Consider the following 21,709-nt stretch of genomic DNA (forward strand, 5'->3'; position numbering starts at 1 on the left):
TTGTCTTCAGAAGCAAGGCATCCCAAACATTACTTTGCTCTTGGGAATCAGGAATATAGAATCCACTCATTTTATGCCATTGAAAATGAGAGGAAACTTTATTGTCTTGTACAGGAAGATAACAATATTATAAAGGACATTATGAATATATAAAACAACCCTAAGTAGGTCCTTATATGTCAAGTGGCTATGGATGTTAATATGTAAACTCTTACTCCAACACAGATACAGGTTAATAAATATGTTTCATGTCAAACTCATAATAAATGTGACAAAATAATGGTAGTTTTCTTCTAGAGCCAGGCCAAAGACTCTTCAAAGATAAAAGAAGGAGTTAAGAAATTAAAATGGTATAAGAGCCTTTGAATCTTGCTCATAATTCTGCTGGGGAGTTTCAGGGTGGCCTAAAGATATCAGCAAACCTTTAACTGTGCTTCATCATCAAGCTAAGACTAGTTATCCCTAACCTTTTAGTAATGCAACAATTACAAATGACTCCCCATGGAAATATTTGGCATGTAATCAAAATGGTGACATGGGAATCTCATCTTTACTTTAAGGTAGCTTAGAGAGAGGGCCAGGGAGAAAACTGTTACTTGTGGGCTGCAAAACCATTCTTTTTTATATATAACTGTTGCATTGTATTAAACTATCAGAAAATAATAAAATGGATTACATTACCTCATTGTACACCTTCTCACTACCTGTATTTATTTTCTAATGAAAAGCTCCTGAACTTAGATCAATTCCATCCTAACTGCCAAGAGTTGGATTCTAGTACTGGTTTCGCTGCTCATAAGTTCATGGCAGATTTAGAGTTCATTCTAAGACAGGAAACATGTCTATCATTCATGACATTGGTTATCACCTGTGAAATGACCATGTGTATATTCTGATATAATCCAAAGCCATATCATTACAACTGTAGTCCTTGGCATTTTTTTTTTCCACACAGGATTGGAGTACATCTCATCAATAAGGGTATAAAATACAATTCAAAGACCAGCTTAGCCTAAACTCCAAAACATGAATTTAAAATACATGGCTCTTGAACTTGGAAGCTTCCTCAATGGAGTGTACAAAATTATTTTCAATTTGATGATATCCAAGAAAATGCAAAGTGATTGCAAAAGTGGCTCAAATTTGTTATGCCTTCTTGACTTCATGTCCTTTGCATGAAACTGCAGTACCTCCCACTTTGGCTCCAGGATTGGTCAAGTAGCTTCCAATAATCAATGAGATATTAGCAAACACAAAGCAAGCAGATGCCTTCAAGATCCTCAAACCACTTGGCTTTTCTTTGTTCTTGCTTCTAATCCTTTGCCATGATGTTCTAGGAGTAATTTGTTGGAGAATGTGATAGGTGGAACAAAACTGAGTTGCCCTGGTCTTCCTAGCATCCCCTCTGACAGTAGAACAGTCAGAATGAATGAGCCCAGCAAAGAACAGAAAACAGTGCAGTCTAAATCACTAATCCATAGATCCATGAGCTAAATATGGCTCTTGTGTTGACTGTTGTATGCCACTGAAGTTTTGTGTTATTTATTATGCCAGCATTATTGTGACAACAGGAAGTGGTATAGCATGTCCCTCAAAGTCTCATATTTATGATAAACAAACTCAACTAACGAAACTGAACATGAAAACACAACATGGGGTATAAGAATTAAACAAAACCTAAATTCTGAAATCCAGTAAAATAACTGTTCCCAATCTTACCTTTCATAGGCTTTCCTAGGACAATAATGCCCGGAGAAATCATGATCGTTCTCGTCATGTTGCTTTGTGCAAGACCCAAGGAAAGCTAGGAGGCTGTACAGTTATCTCCCTTGATGTAATTCTAAACTATACAACCTACTACCTCAACCTGGGAACATGCATTCACAATGGCTGGAAAGCTACTATTTCTTAAGTGATGAAATTACAAGTTAGTCTTATAATGATTCTTCGTGCTGTCACCAATCGGGCCGTTCATAAGAGACAACACATCAAAGGGTCTGACAATAGAGAAAATAACACAAGAACCTTGGTCGGAGGCTATTATGTAAATACAAAGGGAGCAAATAATTGGGACTGGTCTTCTTAAATTCTTTTAATGCATTAAATTATAGTAATGTGATATAATGGCAGTTCTGACCAGCCTAATGCTCTCTGGTATCTATTGAAGGAATAGAAAAGTAGATCCATATTTAAACTTGGACAATTGGAAAAAAAATCAGGAAAACAAATGTCTCTCTTATAAAAATAAAAAAACTGGAAACTCTAAAGGATCAATAAACAAGGGAAAATGGCTTAAACTAAAGCATGGTGAAATGATATAAAACAGGATTCTGAGCAAAGTAGAGATAAATGAATCATATAAAAGTCATGTTGAACAATTGCCCAACAGTATTCAATCATATTATTATGTCATCTCATTACATAATTCTCACCTCTTCTCATTGCTTAGCTGGACTCTGGTATTGCCTGGTGAAGTCTGTGACATGAAAGGGCTGGTCACAGGCAAATGGAGAAAGAGGAGCACTGAACGTAGTGGGACTCTTGGCTCTATCACAGTGATGTTCAAAGGCCTGGCAAATGCCATAGAGTTGGTGTTTCTTTACACAATTTCACCAGCATGGAGAAGAGTGACTTTTTTTCCCCCACTTTTTCTAAACCTATTCTCTGATGCAGCTTTCATGGTTGGGTTTTTCGTTGTTGTTTTTGGTGGGTTGCCTCTGTTGGATCAAAGCTATCTGATTTTTGTTGGAGGTCAAAGATTGGGAGGATAATTTTATCAAGCAATTGCCATTCATCTTTCATTCCTCAGCTCAGAGAATTCTTCCTCTGATTATCTCATAATTTTATGTACATATTTCTAATTTAACCCACCCTCTATTGCATTATCATTTATCAGAGTGTCTCATTTACTAGACCTTGAGCTATGTGAAGATGGGGCCATGTCATTCACCTTTGCAAATCTAGTACCATGTGCATGGCTAGTACCTGGCACACGGTAGAAGATTAAAAAAAATACTTTGTCAAATTGAAAAGAATGTATGAATGAATGAATAAACTCTAGTATAAAACTAAAGTTAAAGGCCAGGTAATTTTTATTTCTGTTCTTTGTTCTTCCACTTACATTGGAACATCATGCCTGGTAAGTTGGATTTGCTACCAAGATTCCAGAGGAGGAAAAATATCAGAATGGATGATTTCAACCTGGCACCTTAAATCCTGGACTGCACATTGAAATACATATAGTATTTTAGTCTTCTCTAGATGCTAACTTATATAGAAGATTTAATATTTACTAGGACACTAAAGAAAATACTAATTGTTTTCCATTTTCCTTTGAACTTCTTTCATTTACTCTGCATTGACAATTTTGCCTGATTCTATAAACATTCAGGATATAATTATGAATGGCAAACAAGGCAGGGAAAGTCAGGCAACAGTTAGTGGAAGAAGACACCACAAAGAGAGGACCAGTTTTTGATGTGCTAGGTTGCAGGCCTATCAACCTAACATACAGCTTAGACAGCTTTTAAATATCTGGAATGGAAAAATTGATATTTCTCCCATGTAGCTTCTTATTCTGGGATCAACCATACAAAGATGTTGCTCCTAGAAGAGTAAGAGTTTTCAATACCTTGCTCTTTTGGTTGTGTGAATTTCCTTGTTTATTTATACTGAGTTTAGCCCATTATCATGTATTAGTGCAATTATGGCTCATTACATAATTAGTGTAAATATTTGTAGGCATGTAATAACAACATGCAATTATGATATGGAATGATGTCATAAAATTCTTATTAAAAGTGAAAGTTAAAATAAAATAAGAAGTGGTATTTATAGGATAATAGCAGTTAAATATCTTTAGGTTTAGAGAATCTTTTGTATTCTTTACTTAAAAAAAATTTCTACAGATACTCTGAACATGTGTAATCAGACTCTCAGTCTATCAAATATTAGGGTTTTTAAGGGCTACCGGCAGCGCTTCCCCAAATGATACATATACCTCAAACAAAGCTGAGTGTGTAGGGTTTAGGAAAATGTGAGGACTTCACCACTAGGAAACATTTTTAATATTTGATTAGATATTTGGAAGTTGGACATATAACATGTGATTCATTAAAACACATGCTGTACAATTGACACACAATTTGGTAAAGGGGTCCCTGACCATCAGATAATTTGTGTTTTGAAGCCAGAGTCATTTCTCTGTCCATTAGCCAAGTGATGAGCACCATATAAACATTCACAAAGTTGGTTGAAATGAACATGTGAGTGAATGCATTCTAACTTTCCTAGCTTTATATCTACATTTATAAGAAAAGGTAATCTTTTTCTAACTCACACTTTATTAACCACCATGTTAGGTGCCAATAAGCTTGAAATAATCTTCAAAATCACTCATATTTTCTTCTCTGTCAAATTTCAGTGCTATTACAAGCATAAGAACTTTTAAAATCTTAATTGGAGAGGCTAGGTGATATCTTGATTAATTAAATACCATAGTCAGAAGATGAGAATTCATAGGACCAAACAAATAAGAATGATGGGTAAGCATATTGAAAAATAAGAAATCATAGCAATTTAAAATTCAAAGGAATTCTACCATATCCATACCATTTTCTCCTATGTAAATAAATTCATTTGTTAATTTTGAAATATAATCAAGAACCCTTTCAAAGATGACTATCCACTTTCCCCTCCTCAATCTCTGGTAATGCAGGGTGACTTGTTTTATCAATTGCAATTCTTATAACAAGAATTTTTTTTCCTGTTTTTTAAAAAATAAGCTATTGCCTATTGGTTTACCTTAATAAATATATTTTAATAGCGATGATTTGAGAATTTTAATAAAATTAATTCACTTTATATCCCTTCTCTTCATACCTCCATGCTAAATTGGCTACTGAAATATATTTTCTGAGCCTTTTGGGGGAAATCCTGAAATTATTTTACTTTCTGCATGCTTCCTGAAGTAGGATATTCAGTACACTCTGAGAGAGCCCCAAAGGAATAATTAAAATCTAGAGAACCATTCATTCATGAACATGGAAGAAGGGAAAAACACTGAATTTCATCATCATGTAAAATATTTAATATCCTGTTTCTCGTGGCCAGGGTCCAGGGGCTTTGGGCTTTTCACTAGAATATTTTTTAACCAGATGAATCAAATGTTTGAGGTCTTTCAGAAACTTTGAAAAGGTAAGTGTCCTGCATAATCTTTGTCCTTGGGATAATGGATTTACAAAATCTGCTTCAAGAAAACAATCCTGCAGATACCTACTGGCCATCCTGTGGTCCTTGTATTGTTCCTGTATAGGGAATGTTGGGAGCTCAGGGTCCCCTGGAACCATAAACTCCACCATTAATCCCATTGGCAGCACACTTAACAACAGTAGGTCAGAGAGATGATGAGCAGAGATGAGATGTTGCCCGTATCAAACCACGTGTTTACCCAGTGGAAGGTGCCGGCTTAATTTGCTGGTGCTTCCAAGTGCAACCACTTCAAAGAGGCATGCAAACCCAACCAAGTAGACTGTTTGCTTACTGGGTGGATGAAGACCTTGGGCAAACAATTACACATGACACACACCAATGAGGACAGTCTCTCTCTGAGTGTAATCTTCCATCATTCCATATGAAAGCAATGACTTGTGGCAAGTTCAGAGTTGAGACCTACAGACAGCCCTCCTTTATGCCATGCCAAGCAAATGCAAAGGAAAGGCATAGAAACAGACCCTTTTGGTCTAGCACTTATAGAGCTTCCCATTCTGTCCTTTATACATATGTGATCTATAATAGGCCTTCCTAATTCAGAAATACAAAAATCCCATTTCCATATACTTGACAGAAGAAAGTTCTAGGTCTCCTTGAACAGTGCAACTCTTAAGAGGAGATATAATATATCCACTTGAATTTCAAACTCTTTTCTGATGTCAACACACCCGTTATTTCAGTTGACTCTGCTTTGTTAGGAGAGGCTGTACCACACTCATAAAAAAATACATAAATAAATAATTTATGGGAATTCCTGGTACTGTGCTTCTGTGCTTGACCAAAAGGGAATACAAATGTTTAAGAGTCATCCAAAATCCGATCAACTTTTCACCCTGGGTTCTGTTTACAGGCTCCTCAGATCGCATTGCTGGAATGATACAAATATAGCCAGTTTTGCTTTGATCTGTGGTCAGCTTGGCTTTCCAATCCTGGCACAATGGTGACATTTAAGAGGCAAAGGGATAAAATTATTTTCATTCCAGCCTTTCAAACACGATAAAGAATTATAAAACAGTCTGACCAGGAATGTTGGGGACCAAAGATGAGTTTGGATCTAAGCAGGCCATATCTATTTAAAAAAAAAAAAAAAAAAAAAAAAAAGTCCTTCTTCTTATCCTGCTGGGTATTTACAGAAGTATAAATAGTGAAGCAGATGAACATATTCATTCCCCTGGGTCTCATTTGTTAAGATAAGGACTGATTGGACTGCACTTGACAAAAAGTGGTGGTGGGGGAGGAGGAGGAGAATCGCAACAACGTAACAACACAAACCAGAGTAAGAGTGGTCCTGTCAACCAGTCTCTGTCACTTTCCAAAAAGATCATAATAGCTTTGCAAACAATTAGTCAGGCTTCCAGAAAACAAACCAAACCCTTGTCAGCTTATCTATTTACTCATCACTCAACAGTCAGTTGTCTGAATCACTCAAATTCTTTCATTCAGCCTCACCTGCAACCCAGCCTCCAAATTTGACAGCTGAGACCAGGTGAGAGCCATCTGGGGGCTGAGGGCAAACCTATTAATTGACCTTGTCCATTTCAGAACAAAAGGTCTCCTTTCTCCTCCGGAGGCCCACTTTCCATCTCTACCTCTCTTGAAGGAGACTAAGGGGAGGGTGGAGGATAAGACTGAAGGGATAGTGGTGGCATACGGGCAAAGCCCGCGACTTGTGCAATTGCCTACCAGACACAGACCTATAGACACAAGCTTGTGTGGACTATCACCACAAGTTCGGATCTACGGGTTTGTGGCAACAGGCCTCGGCATCTTCTCTCGTTTGGGGGTTTGACATGTCTGAAAATAAAATGTTAAAACCATTAGTCCAACACGGTTCAGCCATTCAATTTTTTATGCCAGAGAAATGGAAGATTTTCATCCTGCCCTCAAAAGGGCACAAGTTAAGCAAGATCTCCTATTCTCTGCCACATACCTGCCCAGGTTTGTGCTTTCTCCACAATACAGTGAATTTTAGGCAAAGCTCATCATTTTACTGTATAATAAATGGAATCCTCATTTATTCAGTCTTTAATGCAAGATGTTGGCAAAGTAATGTCAATACGGCAAATCAATATAATAGAAAGTCTTTAAATTGTAAATAGAAAACACCTGAATGCCCAAGTGCAAGATCCTTTTTAAAATACTTATAAATTGTATGAGAAAGAATGGTGAAACTTCCCTTTTCTATTTACGTTTTGGAGCACAGCTGGAATAAAGTAGTAAGCACTACCAACAGATTTGAAAGAGCATTTTCTGAACACCATCCTCGAGGGGATAGAGTTATATAAATAATTATATTAAATTGGAAGATTCATCTTCAGGGAAAGTTTGCTGTTTGTTCCCATCCCCATCCATCCTCACCCCTATTATTGGTCCAAATACCAACAATGAGCATGTTTGAGTATATTTTGTAAAATTTGAACCACAAAAGAAATTACACAATTGCTACTACCCCTAAAACTGTTTAAGAGTATGAGAAATTAATCTGTTTCCTTCTCGTAAAAGGATTTCATTTGTCAACTGAATCATCCTCTCTTGGAGGCCAGAAATCTACATCTCAGAATGGGACATCCAAGGCAATGAACTTGTACGAATGATTCCTCTTATGAGTTTTTCTGGAAGACCTGGTCTTAAGCCTCAGCACTGTAGGGACACAGATTGGAAAGCTAAATAATTACCCTCCCTGTTCTGGGAAGAGTTCATGCTTCCATCCTTGCAAATGACCTAAAAAGAGACCTTTTCAAATTTTGTTGGCTATGATTATGGATCCCGGTTCTCAAAATAATCTCCTTCACTTTAACAAATGGACTTTACTCCTTTTTCAAGAATATAACAGATGAGCTAAAGTTCTACTAACAAAAACAACAAGAAAGGACAAAACAAAGTCAGGGTGATATTCAGAGAAAAGATCAGACCCTGTGTACACATCTAAAAGGTGAAATCAAGAGAATAGAAGAACAATGGACTGGGATTGTGATACATCCATCCGGAGACACCTTGCCGTCTGCCTGTTTCATCTCTAGTGAGCTCTGGGTGTGACTACTTAGAGCCTGCTGATGCTGCGGAAGTTGCCAAAACTGTAGCCCGTAGTTCTATGAGGCTTGTCTTTCAGATCAAGAGAAGTGACAATCACCAAGTGGAAATAAGAAGTATCCACATGAGAAACCCCAGAATGTCTTTACTTAGCTTATTTTATTTAAAAATGTTCATTTCCTTTATAAAACAAAATATTTTTAAAATAAGCCTGAAGCCTCTTATTTTCCTTTGATCTCTCTGACAAAGGAATGGGCCAGAGCTGGGCACAGTGGCACATGCATGTAATCTGTAATCCCAGAGGCTAGGGAGGCTAAGGCTGGAGGAGCGGGAGTTGAAAGTCAGACTTAGCAAGTTAGCAAGACCCTGAGCAACTTAGCAAAACTCTGTCTCAAAATAAAAAATAAAAAGGTGGGGGGTGGTGCTGCTGGGGATGTGGTTCAATAGCTAAGCATTCCTGGTTTCGATCCCTGGTACCAGAAAAAGGAATGGGGCCATGGGCATTTAAAAGTGGACACTTTGAACAGCATCCAGGATTGTTAAAATATGTGGAACACAAGAGTTCTTCTTTAAACTGAAGGGAATAGGTACAGACTCCCCAAATAAAAGAACAAATTGTTATTAAAGGCTGAATATCCCTAATGCAAAAATTCAAAATCTTATATGTAGCAAACCCTGAAAGTTTTTGAGCAGACACGATGCCACCAATGTAAAACTCCACATATGACCTCATGGGACAGGTCTCAATCCAAAAGCAGGTACACCAAACATGTTGGATAATATTAAGCTTCAGCTGCATATGTAAAGTATATAAGAAACATAAGTGAAAGTTGTGTTTAAACTTGGGTCCCATGAGCAAGTTATCTCAAAGCATCTGCAAATATTTCAAGCTCCAAAAAAAATAAAATATCTGAAATACTTCTGGTCCCAATCATTTCAGATAAGGGATACTCAACCTATATCGTGTTTATTAAAACTATAATGCAATATTTGTTAGCAGTGAACTAAGATCTGTCAAAATGGTACAATTAGTCATTTCAATGGCACCACCTTCATAAATGTGCTTGAGAAAGGATTCCAATGCTGTGTTTCAGTTGGGGGCATCTTATATCGTTCTCTTTGGCAACTATAAGATGGAAAGAAGTTATTTATTCAAAATAATTGCTAACGTTAGCTTCTGAACAATTCAAAGTTTAAAATTCAGAAAATAAAAGAGCATCAGAAACCATGCAGGCTAAAAGAAAGAAAGAAAGAGAGAGAAAGAGAGAGAGAGAAAGAAAAGAAAGAGAAAGAAAGAACGAAAGAAAGAAAGAAAGAAAGAAAGAAAGACTCAAATCAAATCACATACTGACCTAGTAGAGTAAGGGTGCATTGGGGAGTAGAATTTTTCCTTGAAATATTAATTGAATACCTTCTTCAAAGATCTTCTTTGTGTTAAGATAGAAAATAAGGATTCTTTTCTGAGGAAACTTTGGCTTGCTTCATTAAGCAAGATTCGGGGCTCTGGATAATACTATTAAGTAATTGGAAAATATAAAGTGATGCCTTTAGACATTGGCAGATGCAGGGCAAGGTAAAAATTTTTTAAAAATCTCATTTATATTATCAAACATTTTTAAGTAGCCCATGTCCTTCCATGGACACTAAAAGGAAACTTCCTGCATCATGATAGTTAAGCTCAAATCTTGTTCACTGGGTGCGTACTGGAATAGCTCCATACATGCCATGTAGTATAACCAATTTAGGACTAACTTAGACTAAAGTTACAACACCAACATTGTCACTCTGCAATTTACATAAGCCTGCTCTTCCAGAACCCGGGACACCTGGTGGGCTTTTTATTATAGCCAATCTTCTAATCGTTTCACTTTTGAATTCAAATACCCAAGATAGCCACAGAGTATAAGGACAGTACCTGTTGATTTCAAATGAGCTCTGCTTAAATCATTGTCCAAAGAAGCAGTATTATGTAATAAATTTTAAAAACTGTTCCAAACTTCATAGAATCGTATGCTGCGACCACTCCACCATTGGTTATGAAAATTATAAAACTGGTTGCTATGTTTAAAATATAGTTGTTCTTTATAGTTAAATCATTTAAGCATGTCCCAAAATATGCAATACTTTAGGGAATGGAAGATCTGGGGGAATTCCAGGAAAACACCCTTACCTGGAAAAGATAACTTCTTATGAATTTTATTTTTAAACCTGCTTCCATCTTGCTAAGTCAGTATCTTCGAATCATTCACCCGCATCTGGAAAATAAGACATTTGAAATATTTTTTTTGGGGGGGGAGTCATGAAGATTCTTGTTTTCTAGTTGCTTTTTCTTTTCTTCTTTCTTCCTTTTTTTCTTGTCACCCAATTCTTTTTGCAAAGTTAAATTGGAAGTAATGTCAGAACAAGAGTAAAAAGTAACATCAAAACCGAAACAAAGGATTTCTAGAGAAACATTGGGAAGCATTTTGTTTACTTGATTCCCAAAACTATGCATAATAAAAAAGGTTCTACAAATAAGTAACTTTCACATTTTCCTGGAATTTCCCTGGCTACCGCAGACCCTGAGAACAATTTTACCAGAAATATAATCAAATAGGAATGTGAAATCTCAGAACCCGAATTCCAGTATTTCAAACCAAACTGCTCACTTGCTAAACCTGATTAAGAAATAGGGTGTCAATCATGAAGAAGGGTGAAGGCACAATCAGCAAATGGGGTAATGATTACCTGATGGGATGTAGCATCTTTGTGACACCAATCTAACTTTTTGACTCAGAAATGATTCAGGAGTCATTATTTCTCTCTGTTGATAGGGCTGTTAGAAAGGCGCAGATATCTGAATGTGGTGGATTCATGAGTCTATTCCCTTTCCACCGCAGCAGGATTCTTGGCTTCTATTCCAACGTTCTTTCATGGGCCATGTTTTAGACGCAGAGTTCCCCTTTCCCTCATTGTCCCTCTACTAATGAAAGGCGAACTCACTGTGCAGCTGCTTGCAAAGGGGAAAATCTATTTGAGTTTTGCCTGGCAGTGGACTTGAACACCAAATCCATGGTGATGTTAGAAGAACTACACCAACAGAAAGATTTTTTGCCCTTCACCCCTCCTTCTTTTTTTAAAGATGTATGTCTTGTGGAAAATCTCAGTGAAGTTCTTTTGTCTTGGAGAGATGGGACAATTTGACTGGACAATTTTGGATGAAGGAAGGAGGGAGGGAGGGAGGGCAGAAAAAAGGAATATGAAAGAAAGAAGAAAGAAAGAAAGAAAGAGTGAAGGAAGGAAGGAAGAAGGAAGGAGAGAGCCAATGTGTTCAAATCTACTCTTGGGCATGCATCCTGATACCCAACATCATGAAGCAGGAGACACCAAGGTTTTGGTCCCCCGTGGCTTTGCAATATTTCAGATGTCTTTTCTCTCGCCCTCTGCAGCCCCTGTCTTTTGCCAAAAGATCCAATCACCTCAACAAGAGAGGCTTGTCCAGCAATTGCTACTCCAAGGGTAATCCACTAGGGACACACATCTTGCCATACCACGCTTTCTGCTCGCGACATTGCCACAGGGGTACCAGGCCACCGTGTAGGGGCCTCTCTCAAGGAGGCAAAGCAGTACCAAAGCCAGCTAATTTAGGTTGAATTAATTCTCCTTATTCAGAAAAGAAAAGAAAAAACAAAAAAAACAAAAAAACAGACCAGAAGGGAGGAGGGGCAGGAAGGTGAAGGCAAGTCATGGTTTCATTTTCATGTTCCTTTCAAGAAAAGGAAACATTAGAAATTGGTATTTATAATTTTCCCACCACATGCTCCCACATTAAAATCTATGTATACATTTATTTTATGGAAAATGACAAATGAAAGCATATGTAGATCCACTAAAGAAAAGAGCCATGGACAATGGCATAATAGAATGAGAGGCTGGATCCAAACAAAAAATACCCTCGGATTATTGGAGTATTTTGTTTTGTTTTTGTAATTAATTGAAAAATCTAAACCTAGTTAATGTTCCCTTACAACAGATGTGTAACAGAGATCAACCATTTAAGGGTAAGAAATAGGAGGTAAATTCTCTTTGGACACACTCCATGAAACAAAAGAAAAAGAGACTTTGCCAGTAACAAGTTGCTTCGTGTACAGCTGGCTCAGGGAGAATACTTTCGCTTTGGAAAGGAATAAGTTTGCTCATGATGACAATTTTTCTTCCTTTAAAAAATGCAATGATGCCAATCTACAACTTCCTTTTTGATTATATTGTTAGTAAAGCAGGGAAGGAGATTAAAACGGAAAAAAAAAGAAAAAAAAGATTAGACCTTGATTCTGACATAGAAACAGGAGACATATTTTTTTAAAATCAGATGTCTGCCATTTCTTTAATATAAGTGAACTACATGCTGCAGGAATGCCTCCTAACACCAGCCAACTCTAACACTCTCCATCCAAAGCTGTTTTGCCCTTGAGAAAGCATACTTCAATTCGATTGGAAAGTGGGGGTACAGGAATAAAGGATTAGATTACTTAGATCCCACAAGGGAAGAGGCTCGCAATGTACAAAGTGCATATTTCCTCAGACCTTTAACTGTAGAACAATGGGATTCTTGTTCTGAGAAAGGTATAGAAGAGCCTGGTAGCCCTGCAACGATACTCACAAAAAGGAAGCCATCGTCCAACCCAAGAAACTAGGTTCCGCTGAAGCAGAAAGCCCCTTGCCTGCTCCCAGGCACAGATTCCCTGAGCAAGACAGCCGCCAACTGCCCACCCCTGCATTTTCCCCAGGAAGCTAGCTTTGCTCACCTAGGGATTCCCAGCCCTTCTCATTTCCACATTCCCCTCTTCTTTTGGAACAACAAGAAACAACCAAATAGAATAATGATTGTTAAACAGTCTCTGCCAAATCAAAGTTTGGTAAGAAAGCATACTAATCCACATCCACCTACTCCTGTTCTCAACTTTTCCCAAAGTCGATGTTTTTGTTTTTGGTCTTTTTATTTTTTCCTTGCTAGCCCCCTTCATCCATCCCTAACACACACATTCTCTCTCTCTCTCTCTCTCTCTCGATCTCTCTCTCTCTCTCTCTCTCTCTCTCACACACACACACACACACACACACACACCACTGCTGTTTGGTCCAATCTGGTGCCTGCTTAACAACAGCAGAATGACAAGCAACATCTGTTTGTAAAAGAGCCAAAATCAAACCTTAACATTTTTTGGCGAGGTTTCTTTTTTCCCCTGACTCTGAAATTGGGGGGGGGGGGGGGGGCAAAAAAGAGAAATATTAAGATTTATATTTTGTCTTGACTCCAATGAGGCAGCATTGTCGCGCCCCTAGGGCTCTTTGAAGGTAAAGCAATTTTAGGGAAAACCACTGAAGTACATACTCAGGGTTGTTTCCCTGCAGCAAGTCCAGTGACACAAATCGTTAAAAGTCTGTTTTTGACTAATAGCTTTATATTCATCTTCTAATTAGAATTACAGGGCCTTTTGTGTCGGGAGGAGCAAAAGATGATGAGAGAAAGGGACTAAAGCAAGACAGAGAGAGAGGAGTGCGCACCGTTGTCTCTCCCTCTTTGATAACACACAGGCGTGCACACAGGCACACCCGCACACATGCCACCCGCAGGAGCACGCTCTAGGAGCAGAGAGGCTGCCGCAGAAATCTGCACAGCTGTGGCCATCACAAAACAGGCTCTAGCATTCCCCCACGGAGATGTGGGTTTCTGGAAAGCTACCAAGAGTCCACAAAGTCACAATGCACAGGATCAGAGCCACCTCAGTGGTGGGGGGCGGTTGGTAAGGAAGAGAAAGCTTCCCTCACCAAAAGCGACAATTTCGCCCCAGTCGAAGGGAGATAGGCTGTGAGAGACTCGACTCCCATTTCACTCAGGATTTGGAAGAAACCCACACACATTAAGGGAAAAATAAATTCAGACAAGTTGCTAAGGAGACTTGTGTAAACTCCAAGCACAGACATATTTCCTGGCCTTTCCCCCTGTACTCCATCTTGTATTCTGAGCACGCAGCTCTGCGGCAACACTGCTCCAACCTTCTGCATTAATCTTGGCCTTAACCGTGCAGACTGGCAAAGCTCGCTGGTTGTAGATATCATCATCTTTCAAACTTAACAAGTTAAAAGGGTGTGTGTGTGTGCGTGTGTGTGTGTGTGTGTGTGTGTGTGTGTGTGTGTATGGCTAGTTGTGGGGAGAGAGTAAGAAAAACCTTAATTTGGAATTTTTAAAATATAGGTGTTGAACAAAGAAGAATATTGACACTGTGTATTTTGGGACTAGTGGGCAAAGCATCTAACTCTGGAAATTTCCTCTTGCTCCCTTGTCCTTTCTCTGTGCCCCGTGACAACCTGGTCCCCACATAGCCTGTTAAAATTGTGTCCCCTGACAGATGTAAGCAGAGCCCAAATAGGTAGAGATGATAGTAGAGGCGTCCAGGTTTCTACAGAAAGCAGTACATGCCAAAAAGTGGAATTTTGCCCCTGTTGCCCAGCTCAGGAGGGTGTCCCTGAGATCAGCTCTTTGAAAACAAACTGGGGCAATACCCAAACCTGGAACCCAAACCTATTTGAATTCTAAGCCAGATAGCATTTTGGAGGACAGAGTCCAGCCTGCTCTCCATTCTGCGGAGTGGAGAACTTCTCCCACAGAGATACATCTTCAGTAGCAGCTGATGCATGTCAACATTTGACTTAGGGGGAAATTAACATTTTCTTTCAGCACAGAGATGTTTGTACTGTAGAAGCCAATATTTTCCTTTCTCAGTCTCCTGTATTAGAATTTCTACAATTTTCCCCAGAACAGAGAGAAAGTAGACAACAGAAAGCCCAAATAATGGTTCAGGGTGCTGGAATAAACCACAGGTACCAACATTTCATCTGTGTATGTGTTTGTGGATATTTCTGTGTTTTCATGTGTGTTCGTGTGTGCATATAGTTTGAATGTGGTTTTGTACATGTCTCACTGTGTACATGTGTGTCTTCAATGTATTTTTACAAGTGTGTATGCATGCCCATGCGTTTACACCCATGCATGTTTGTGTGCACTGGGTGCGTTTTCCTGTGTTTGCATGTATGTGAATTTGCATGTGCATGTGGTCCTGCCTCACCATGATGGTGAGATTAGCCAAACACAAACCAAAGTAGTTGAGGGGTGGGCATCTGCTCCATCCCTGCCAAAATTAGGGAAGTACAGAGCATTTGTCCACCAGTCAGAACAGAAAAGCTCAAAAGAGGGGCGACCCACCAAACCCACTGGTGTAGCTGTGGTTCTTGGAGGGGCAGCCGTGCCACAGTGCACTGATAAAGGAATAGGAGAAGTTTTTACATTCAGTATAAGGGGTTGGGTGTGTTTCTTCATGCTCCAAGAAGGCTATGCTGCTTCCATCTCTTTGCTCTGCCAACCTTTATTTGGTTTTCACACTTCAAGGCTAAAGCAAGCTGTGCTGCCTCAGTTGAAATAAGGCCGCCAGACAGCTCTTCAACTAGCAAAATGGAGGTTTTCTTCCTGCCGTTCAGAGTCCTGCAACTAGACCTGCTTGTGCGCCCCTTTATACATGGGACTCCATGAAACTGGGACCTTGATTTTAGGGAAGGGGGGATCCTCGGAGTTCTTTACGACCTTTTCCCTCAGAGCATATCCTCAGAGCCATCAGGACTCCAGCAAAATGAAAAGGGAACCTGGCCTAAGATGAGCAGGGTGGATCGACCCAGCAGGTGACAGGGCCTGATGCCTGGGGAACAGGGAGGGACACCTGCAATTTTTTCATTTGTCCCAAAAGCTGCAGTAAGCCTGAGCCCTGCCTAGTCTTCAATTGCCCTATGTGTCCTGTCTGCTGGGGTAGAAGATTGTCTCTCCCTAATGTGAAGACATATTTGTTAGGACACTGCATGATCCTATACTATCATGAGAGGAAGAATTAATTTACAGGATCAGTGTAACCACTAGTCTAAGATGGAGTTCTCCTTCCCTTCTAGATTGCCCCCAAAATGCTTTTCCTTACAGGTTGGTTTACTGCTTCTTCAAATTCCCCAAAGGACCGAAATCATATGAGATACCTTTCACTGTATTACTACATGCCTTCCTCAGATGCTGAAAATCCTTTGTGGGAACACAGGAAAGAGATTAGTAAATAAGCAATCACCATGGCAAGGCTAGCCTGTAAGGGAGATGGCATCAGAGGCAAAAAGAGTGAATTCAGAGGCATTTCAGATTTTAAAATATAGTTTTCACATTATATTGAAAAATCTTTAAGGAAGCCTGTTCTTTAAGATGTGAAAAGAAAATTAGTCATATTAACAGTGAGTGGCAATCTAAAATGCTGCCTGAACAGTCTCAAAATATAAAGTACCATATCTTTTATTTTGAACATGGTAGAAGTACATATTTGTATGTATGTGCAGGTTGGTAAACAGGCCTGAGTGCTTGTCATATAAATCTCTCACCTCTAGCTTTGAGGTCAAAGACCACACCCTTTGCACATTCTATAAACTGACCTTTTTTTTTTTTTTTCCACCTGAGAGTCAGTTTTATGCTCTGCATACACAGTAAGAATGTTCTACTTCTCCATCTTTTGTGAGCTAATATTTCAGATTACAAAATGCTTTACATATCATTCAGCAATTGTATCCTAAATCCAGTGAATATTATCACTCCATGTTGTGCAGAGTTGGCATAGAAGAAAGTCAAGTGTCTTTCCAAATCTCAGCTATTATTGTAATGGCAGCATCAAAGTTCAGATTCCTCTAACCTCTCTAAGCTGGTGAAAGGGTCTTAGATCTGGCTAAGAGAATTTGGAGGTGCCCCTTCTCCCATTCTGCTTCACTTGTCATTCAACCCTAGTGTTGTATCACTTGTAAACTAGGATACACCATCCACCTATACTCCTGCAGCTGCCATTGTGTGTCATTCCACTAACTAAATGACCAAATGGATATACTAAGGAATGGAGTCTCAGATCAGTTAAAGTTGAGAATAGTCAAGTCAATCTAATTGTTCATTAGTATAATTCTGATAAGGAGTGACAGATCACAGATCATAGTTTCACAACTCTGCAAACTGGTTTAGCTTATCTAGACTCAGTCTGGAACCCATCTATCAATTGTTAGTGCTGTCTGAGCTTCTAAAGAACTAAGGAGAGAGAAAATTCAAGATCTGTAGAAAGGATATCGAGTTCAAAGTGTCCTATGTAATATTTTTACTTGTTGGCTACATATCCATAAGTCAAGTGGTTATTAACATGTAATTTAAAAATTACTAGAGTTCTTCAGGAGCATTGGAGTGGGTTCATCTTCAGGGAAAGTTTGCTGTTTGTTCCCATCCCCATCCATCCAAATATCAACAATGGGCATGTTCGAGTATATTTTGTAAAATTTGAACCATAAAAGAAATTACATAATTGCTACTATCCCTAAAACTGTTTAAGAGTATGAGAAATTAATCTGTTTCCTTCTCATAAAAGGATTGCATTTGTCAACTGAACCATCCTTTCTTGGAGGCCAGTAATCTACATCTCAGAATGGGACATCCAAGGCAATGAACTTGTACGAATATTCCTCTTCTTGAGTAGAATTAATCCCTAATATCACATTTGTACTTTCATTTCATATAAATTATTTATTTCTGACATTTAATATGGACCAGACATCACCTCATGGATGGCTCATAAAGGCAGGATCATATTTCCCATTTATTATGGTGTGATGTTTTTAGTGTGGGAGACAAGAATGGGTGGGGTATATGGAAAGTCAAGTCTTGAATCCCATCTAAATGATTTGTAAACAAAAATGACTGGCAAAAGAGGAGAGAGAGTACAAAACTTCTTCATGAAACATCTTAATTATGCCATGCATGAAGAACTCTGATGCCACCTTTTTTATTTTTATTTTTTCAAATTAAGTCACTTATTCCAACTCTGACAGATTGGTACAGAGTGCCTGGAATACCAACCCAGAAGGATTCTGAAATCGTATCTGATCTCAATAGAGGGAGTTTTATGAGGATTTAGTAAGTTATCCCTGCCATGAGGGAAGAAGATTGACATTGACATGTATTACCAAGTATTTGCCATTCCTGACTGATCCTAAACTTAAAGTCGTACACAATGATGGGGTTTATTGCTACAAATTCACACATGCACACAATACAACAATACGATGTGGTCAATATCACTCCCCCTTCTTCCCCTCCTCTCATCCCCTGGTCCTTTTCCTCTACTGGTCTCCCTCTGATTGTCATGAGATTCCTGACACCTTCCTTCTCTTTTTCTTCTCCAGCTTTCAAATGTGAGAGAAAAAATGCAGCCCTTGACATTCTGAGTTTGACTTATTTTGCTTAACGTAATGGTTTCAAGTTCCATCCATTTTCCTGAAAATGACATAATTTCATTTTTCTGTATGGCTGAATAAAACTCCATAGTATGTATGTATGTATGTGTATATGTGTGTGTGTGTGTGTGTGTGTGTGTGTGTGTATCACATTTTCTTTATTCATTCATCCTTTGATAGACACCTAAGCTGGTTTCATAGTTTGACTATTGTGAATTGTGCTGCTGTAAATATGTGCCTGCATATATCTCTGTAGTATGACTAATTCTGGATCCTAAACTTTTCTTTTATCACTATCTTTGTCTTTCTAATGACAATGGATAAGCTACTCAGTAACCTCTAATGTGATATGTTTTTGAATTACTCAAAATTATTTTTATTAACATATCATCTCTAGAAATTCTACCTAATAAAGAAGTTCAGGTTGATTTTTATCTTTCATGAAGAAAGTCTCACAATGTTATTCACATGAAAGTTTGAATGCATGATACGTTGTTGGAGCAAAGAATAGCAAAACAATTCACAATCCCTGTTCCCATCTCTGGGAGATGTGTGCCTACCGAGAACTAAGTGTCTTTTGAAAAGCAAAAATATCAAGAAAAAGAGAAATTTCTGTGCAGCTGGAACCTCCAAATCTATTAATCCTAGCTCTGGTTCTCTTTAAAATCTATGTAAAACAATATATTTTATAACAAAGAACTCTCCCAGAGCAATGCAACTGGACCAGATCCACATAGCCATTTCTCCTGGGAAGCTTGGAAGGTTTCTGGTCATGCGTGGGGGTGGGCAGGAGAAAGGAGAGGACACTAATGAGCTATGGATACTTCCCACCTTACATCATTGACACTGCCAGTCTCCCTCCTGCTAGGAGACTAGACTGCTATGGCTGGACAGCACATAAAATCAGCAGACTTGCCTTTATTTAGGACACTCTGTCACAGAGGGTCCAGAAAACCTCAGGCCTTGAGAAACCTCAGTAAATGAGGTCTCACTATAAATTCATGGGTTCACTAATGAACTGCTGCCCTAGGGGAGGTCAAACTTCTGGCTGTGGTGTAAGTAATCCAAGGAAAAGTTCCTTTTCAGGCACAGAGTGCTAAGAGGACCATAAGAGACTCTTTTACTCCTATTGATCTAGATATCTCTGCTGATCTCATATGGCAGACTGGGAAATCCCCCTTCCAAAGAGACAGGGTGGGGCTCTCTAAGGGACAATTAGGTACTGATTCCAACCTGTATCCAACCTTATTTCCATGTTTCCAAGATGAGACAGAGGATGCTTTGCAAGGCTGGGCCCTAAGAAACAGGCATTGTGGTGTTGTAAAGGTGGACACTGTCCAGTCAGGGAACAGAGCTCATCAGTCCTGCTCTAACTGAGAAAAATAGATTAGGATTCATTGGTTTTGCTGAAGTTAGACTATCACCTAGTCCACCCTTCTGTCACCAGGGAGGACTACAAATGATTCTCCAGCTCCGCCCCACTTTCAATGCATTTGGTAAATGAACACTAAGGGTCAGAGCTGCCAGATGTTTTTCAGTGACCTGTGTGCATGCAGTCAGGGATTAAGATCAAGTCACTGATGAGTTTTCCTTGTGGACCTGGAGCCCTTAGCAGAAGTAGTGACCACAGGAGATAGAAGCCTTTACCTCCATGGGAGGAATTTGTAAGGAGACTTAGAGGTTTGACCTCCAAGGGAAGCCTGGTTGGAGATTAGAAATAAAGTACAATAAAAACTCTGTCTGGAACAAGTTTACGTAAGATCCCCTGAGAAACAGAAAATTATGAGACACTCCATCCGGGAGTTCAGTTGAGCATCAGAACCTTAGCTTCTGCACATCTGTAAGTCCTATTAGTGATTATGAGATTGGATCGCCTGTGGATGGATTTGGGAGCTGTTGTTACCCTAAGAACCATGAAGATACGAGAGCTAACATCTGGCCACCTCCACCCCCAGCTCAGAGCTTCCTTTGCAGGGGATAAGAGCAAGTAGATCATGAGTTTCAGGGCACACCCCCACCTGAATGACCACTGCCATCCATGAGGAGGAGAACAATTGTGTGTCCCTCCAGCAATTGCTTATTGTTGACAGAGTTTGCAGGTAAAGCTGTTGCTATGCTGCTGCTGCAACCCAGAGCTGGATTATCTTCTCAGTAGTTCACAGTCATGGCAAAGGCTTCACCAGATCCTCACTAAGCTAACACGAAAGCCCCAAGAAAGAGAAACACTTGCTAACTGCCTTTCTTGCAGCATATGGCCAACTGGCCTCACTAATGCTAATACGACAACATTCCTATTTAAATATCTTAGCAGAGGGCTCCAAAATGGCACTGTCTCCGTTGTGCATTTTCTTTTTCTTCCTAATAGATCTCTGCCTCCACTAGGTTCCCACTTCCCTGCACATGCATACTCACAAATGGGCTGCACCAGATGGGCTCTTAATCATAGTAATCAACTGGGAAATTAAATGTTAGAAAATCCAGCTAGTCTCCTGAATTTTCCCACTCGAGATTAGGAACTGAGCTGTCACCATGTCCTGTATGAGACCCAGGCTGCTTTTTATAGAGGGGCCAATGTGATGGCTCCAGTTTGGGCTTCATGCTTTATGGATGTTTGTATTTCTTTCCCAGAAAATGACTGCAGCTCAATTCAGTTTTGTTTCTGGTCTGACGGCTGCTATTAATACCTCCTATTTACAGAACACACACCTCGGAGGAGCTCAAAACATTTACAGAAATTAACCAAGCCTTGCAACATCCTGTCAAGTGGGCAGGGACTAGATATTACTTTCTTCGTTTAAGAGGAAGAAACTGAGCTATTAAGAGGGCAAATTTCTTTGCTTGCCACCCAGACAGGACCCCATCGCCCACTCGTTTCCATTTTCTCATAAGCTGCCAAATGAGGTAGGTATTTATTTATAATGTGTTCACTAGCTTATTACTCTAGTATTTTTCAGATACACATATGCACACACACACACACACACGTGCTGCAAAGTCCTTGGGCAAATACTGTGCCTTCTTTCCATGAATCTCCCTAGAATGTACTGTAAGATTCCTCTAGTAGGTGACCAGTAAGTGATTAACT

At 39.2% G+C, this 21,709-nt stretch overlaps 1 protein-coding gene across 9 annotated transcripts in view; it reads right to left on the reverse strand.

The window, feature by feature from the left end:
- The window catches only part of LOC306640373 (uncharacterized protein), a 258,856-nt gene that overhangs the window by 49,865 nt on the left and 187,282 nt on the right, over positions 1-21,709 (reverse strand). For all 9 annotated transcript variants that reach the window (XM_079104580.1, XM_079104579.1, XM_079104578.1 and 6 more), the window contains one exon: positions 10,472-10,556. In XM_079104580.1, coding sequence (XP_078960706.1) covers positions 10,543-10,556 — 14 coding nt within the window. In that variant the 3' untranslated portion in view covers positions 10,472-10,542. The remainder of the gene's footprint in view (positions 1-10,471; positions 10,557-21,709) is intronic.

The sequence above is a fragment of the Sciurus vulgaris genome (genome assembly GCF_902686455.1).
Source record: "Sciurus vulgaris genome assembly, chromosome: 11".
NCBI lineage: Eukaryota > Metazoa > Chordata > Mammalia > Rodentia > Sciuridae > Sciurus > Sciurus vulgaris.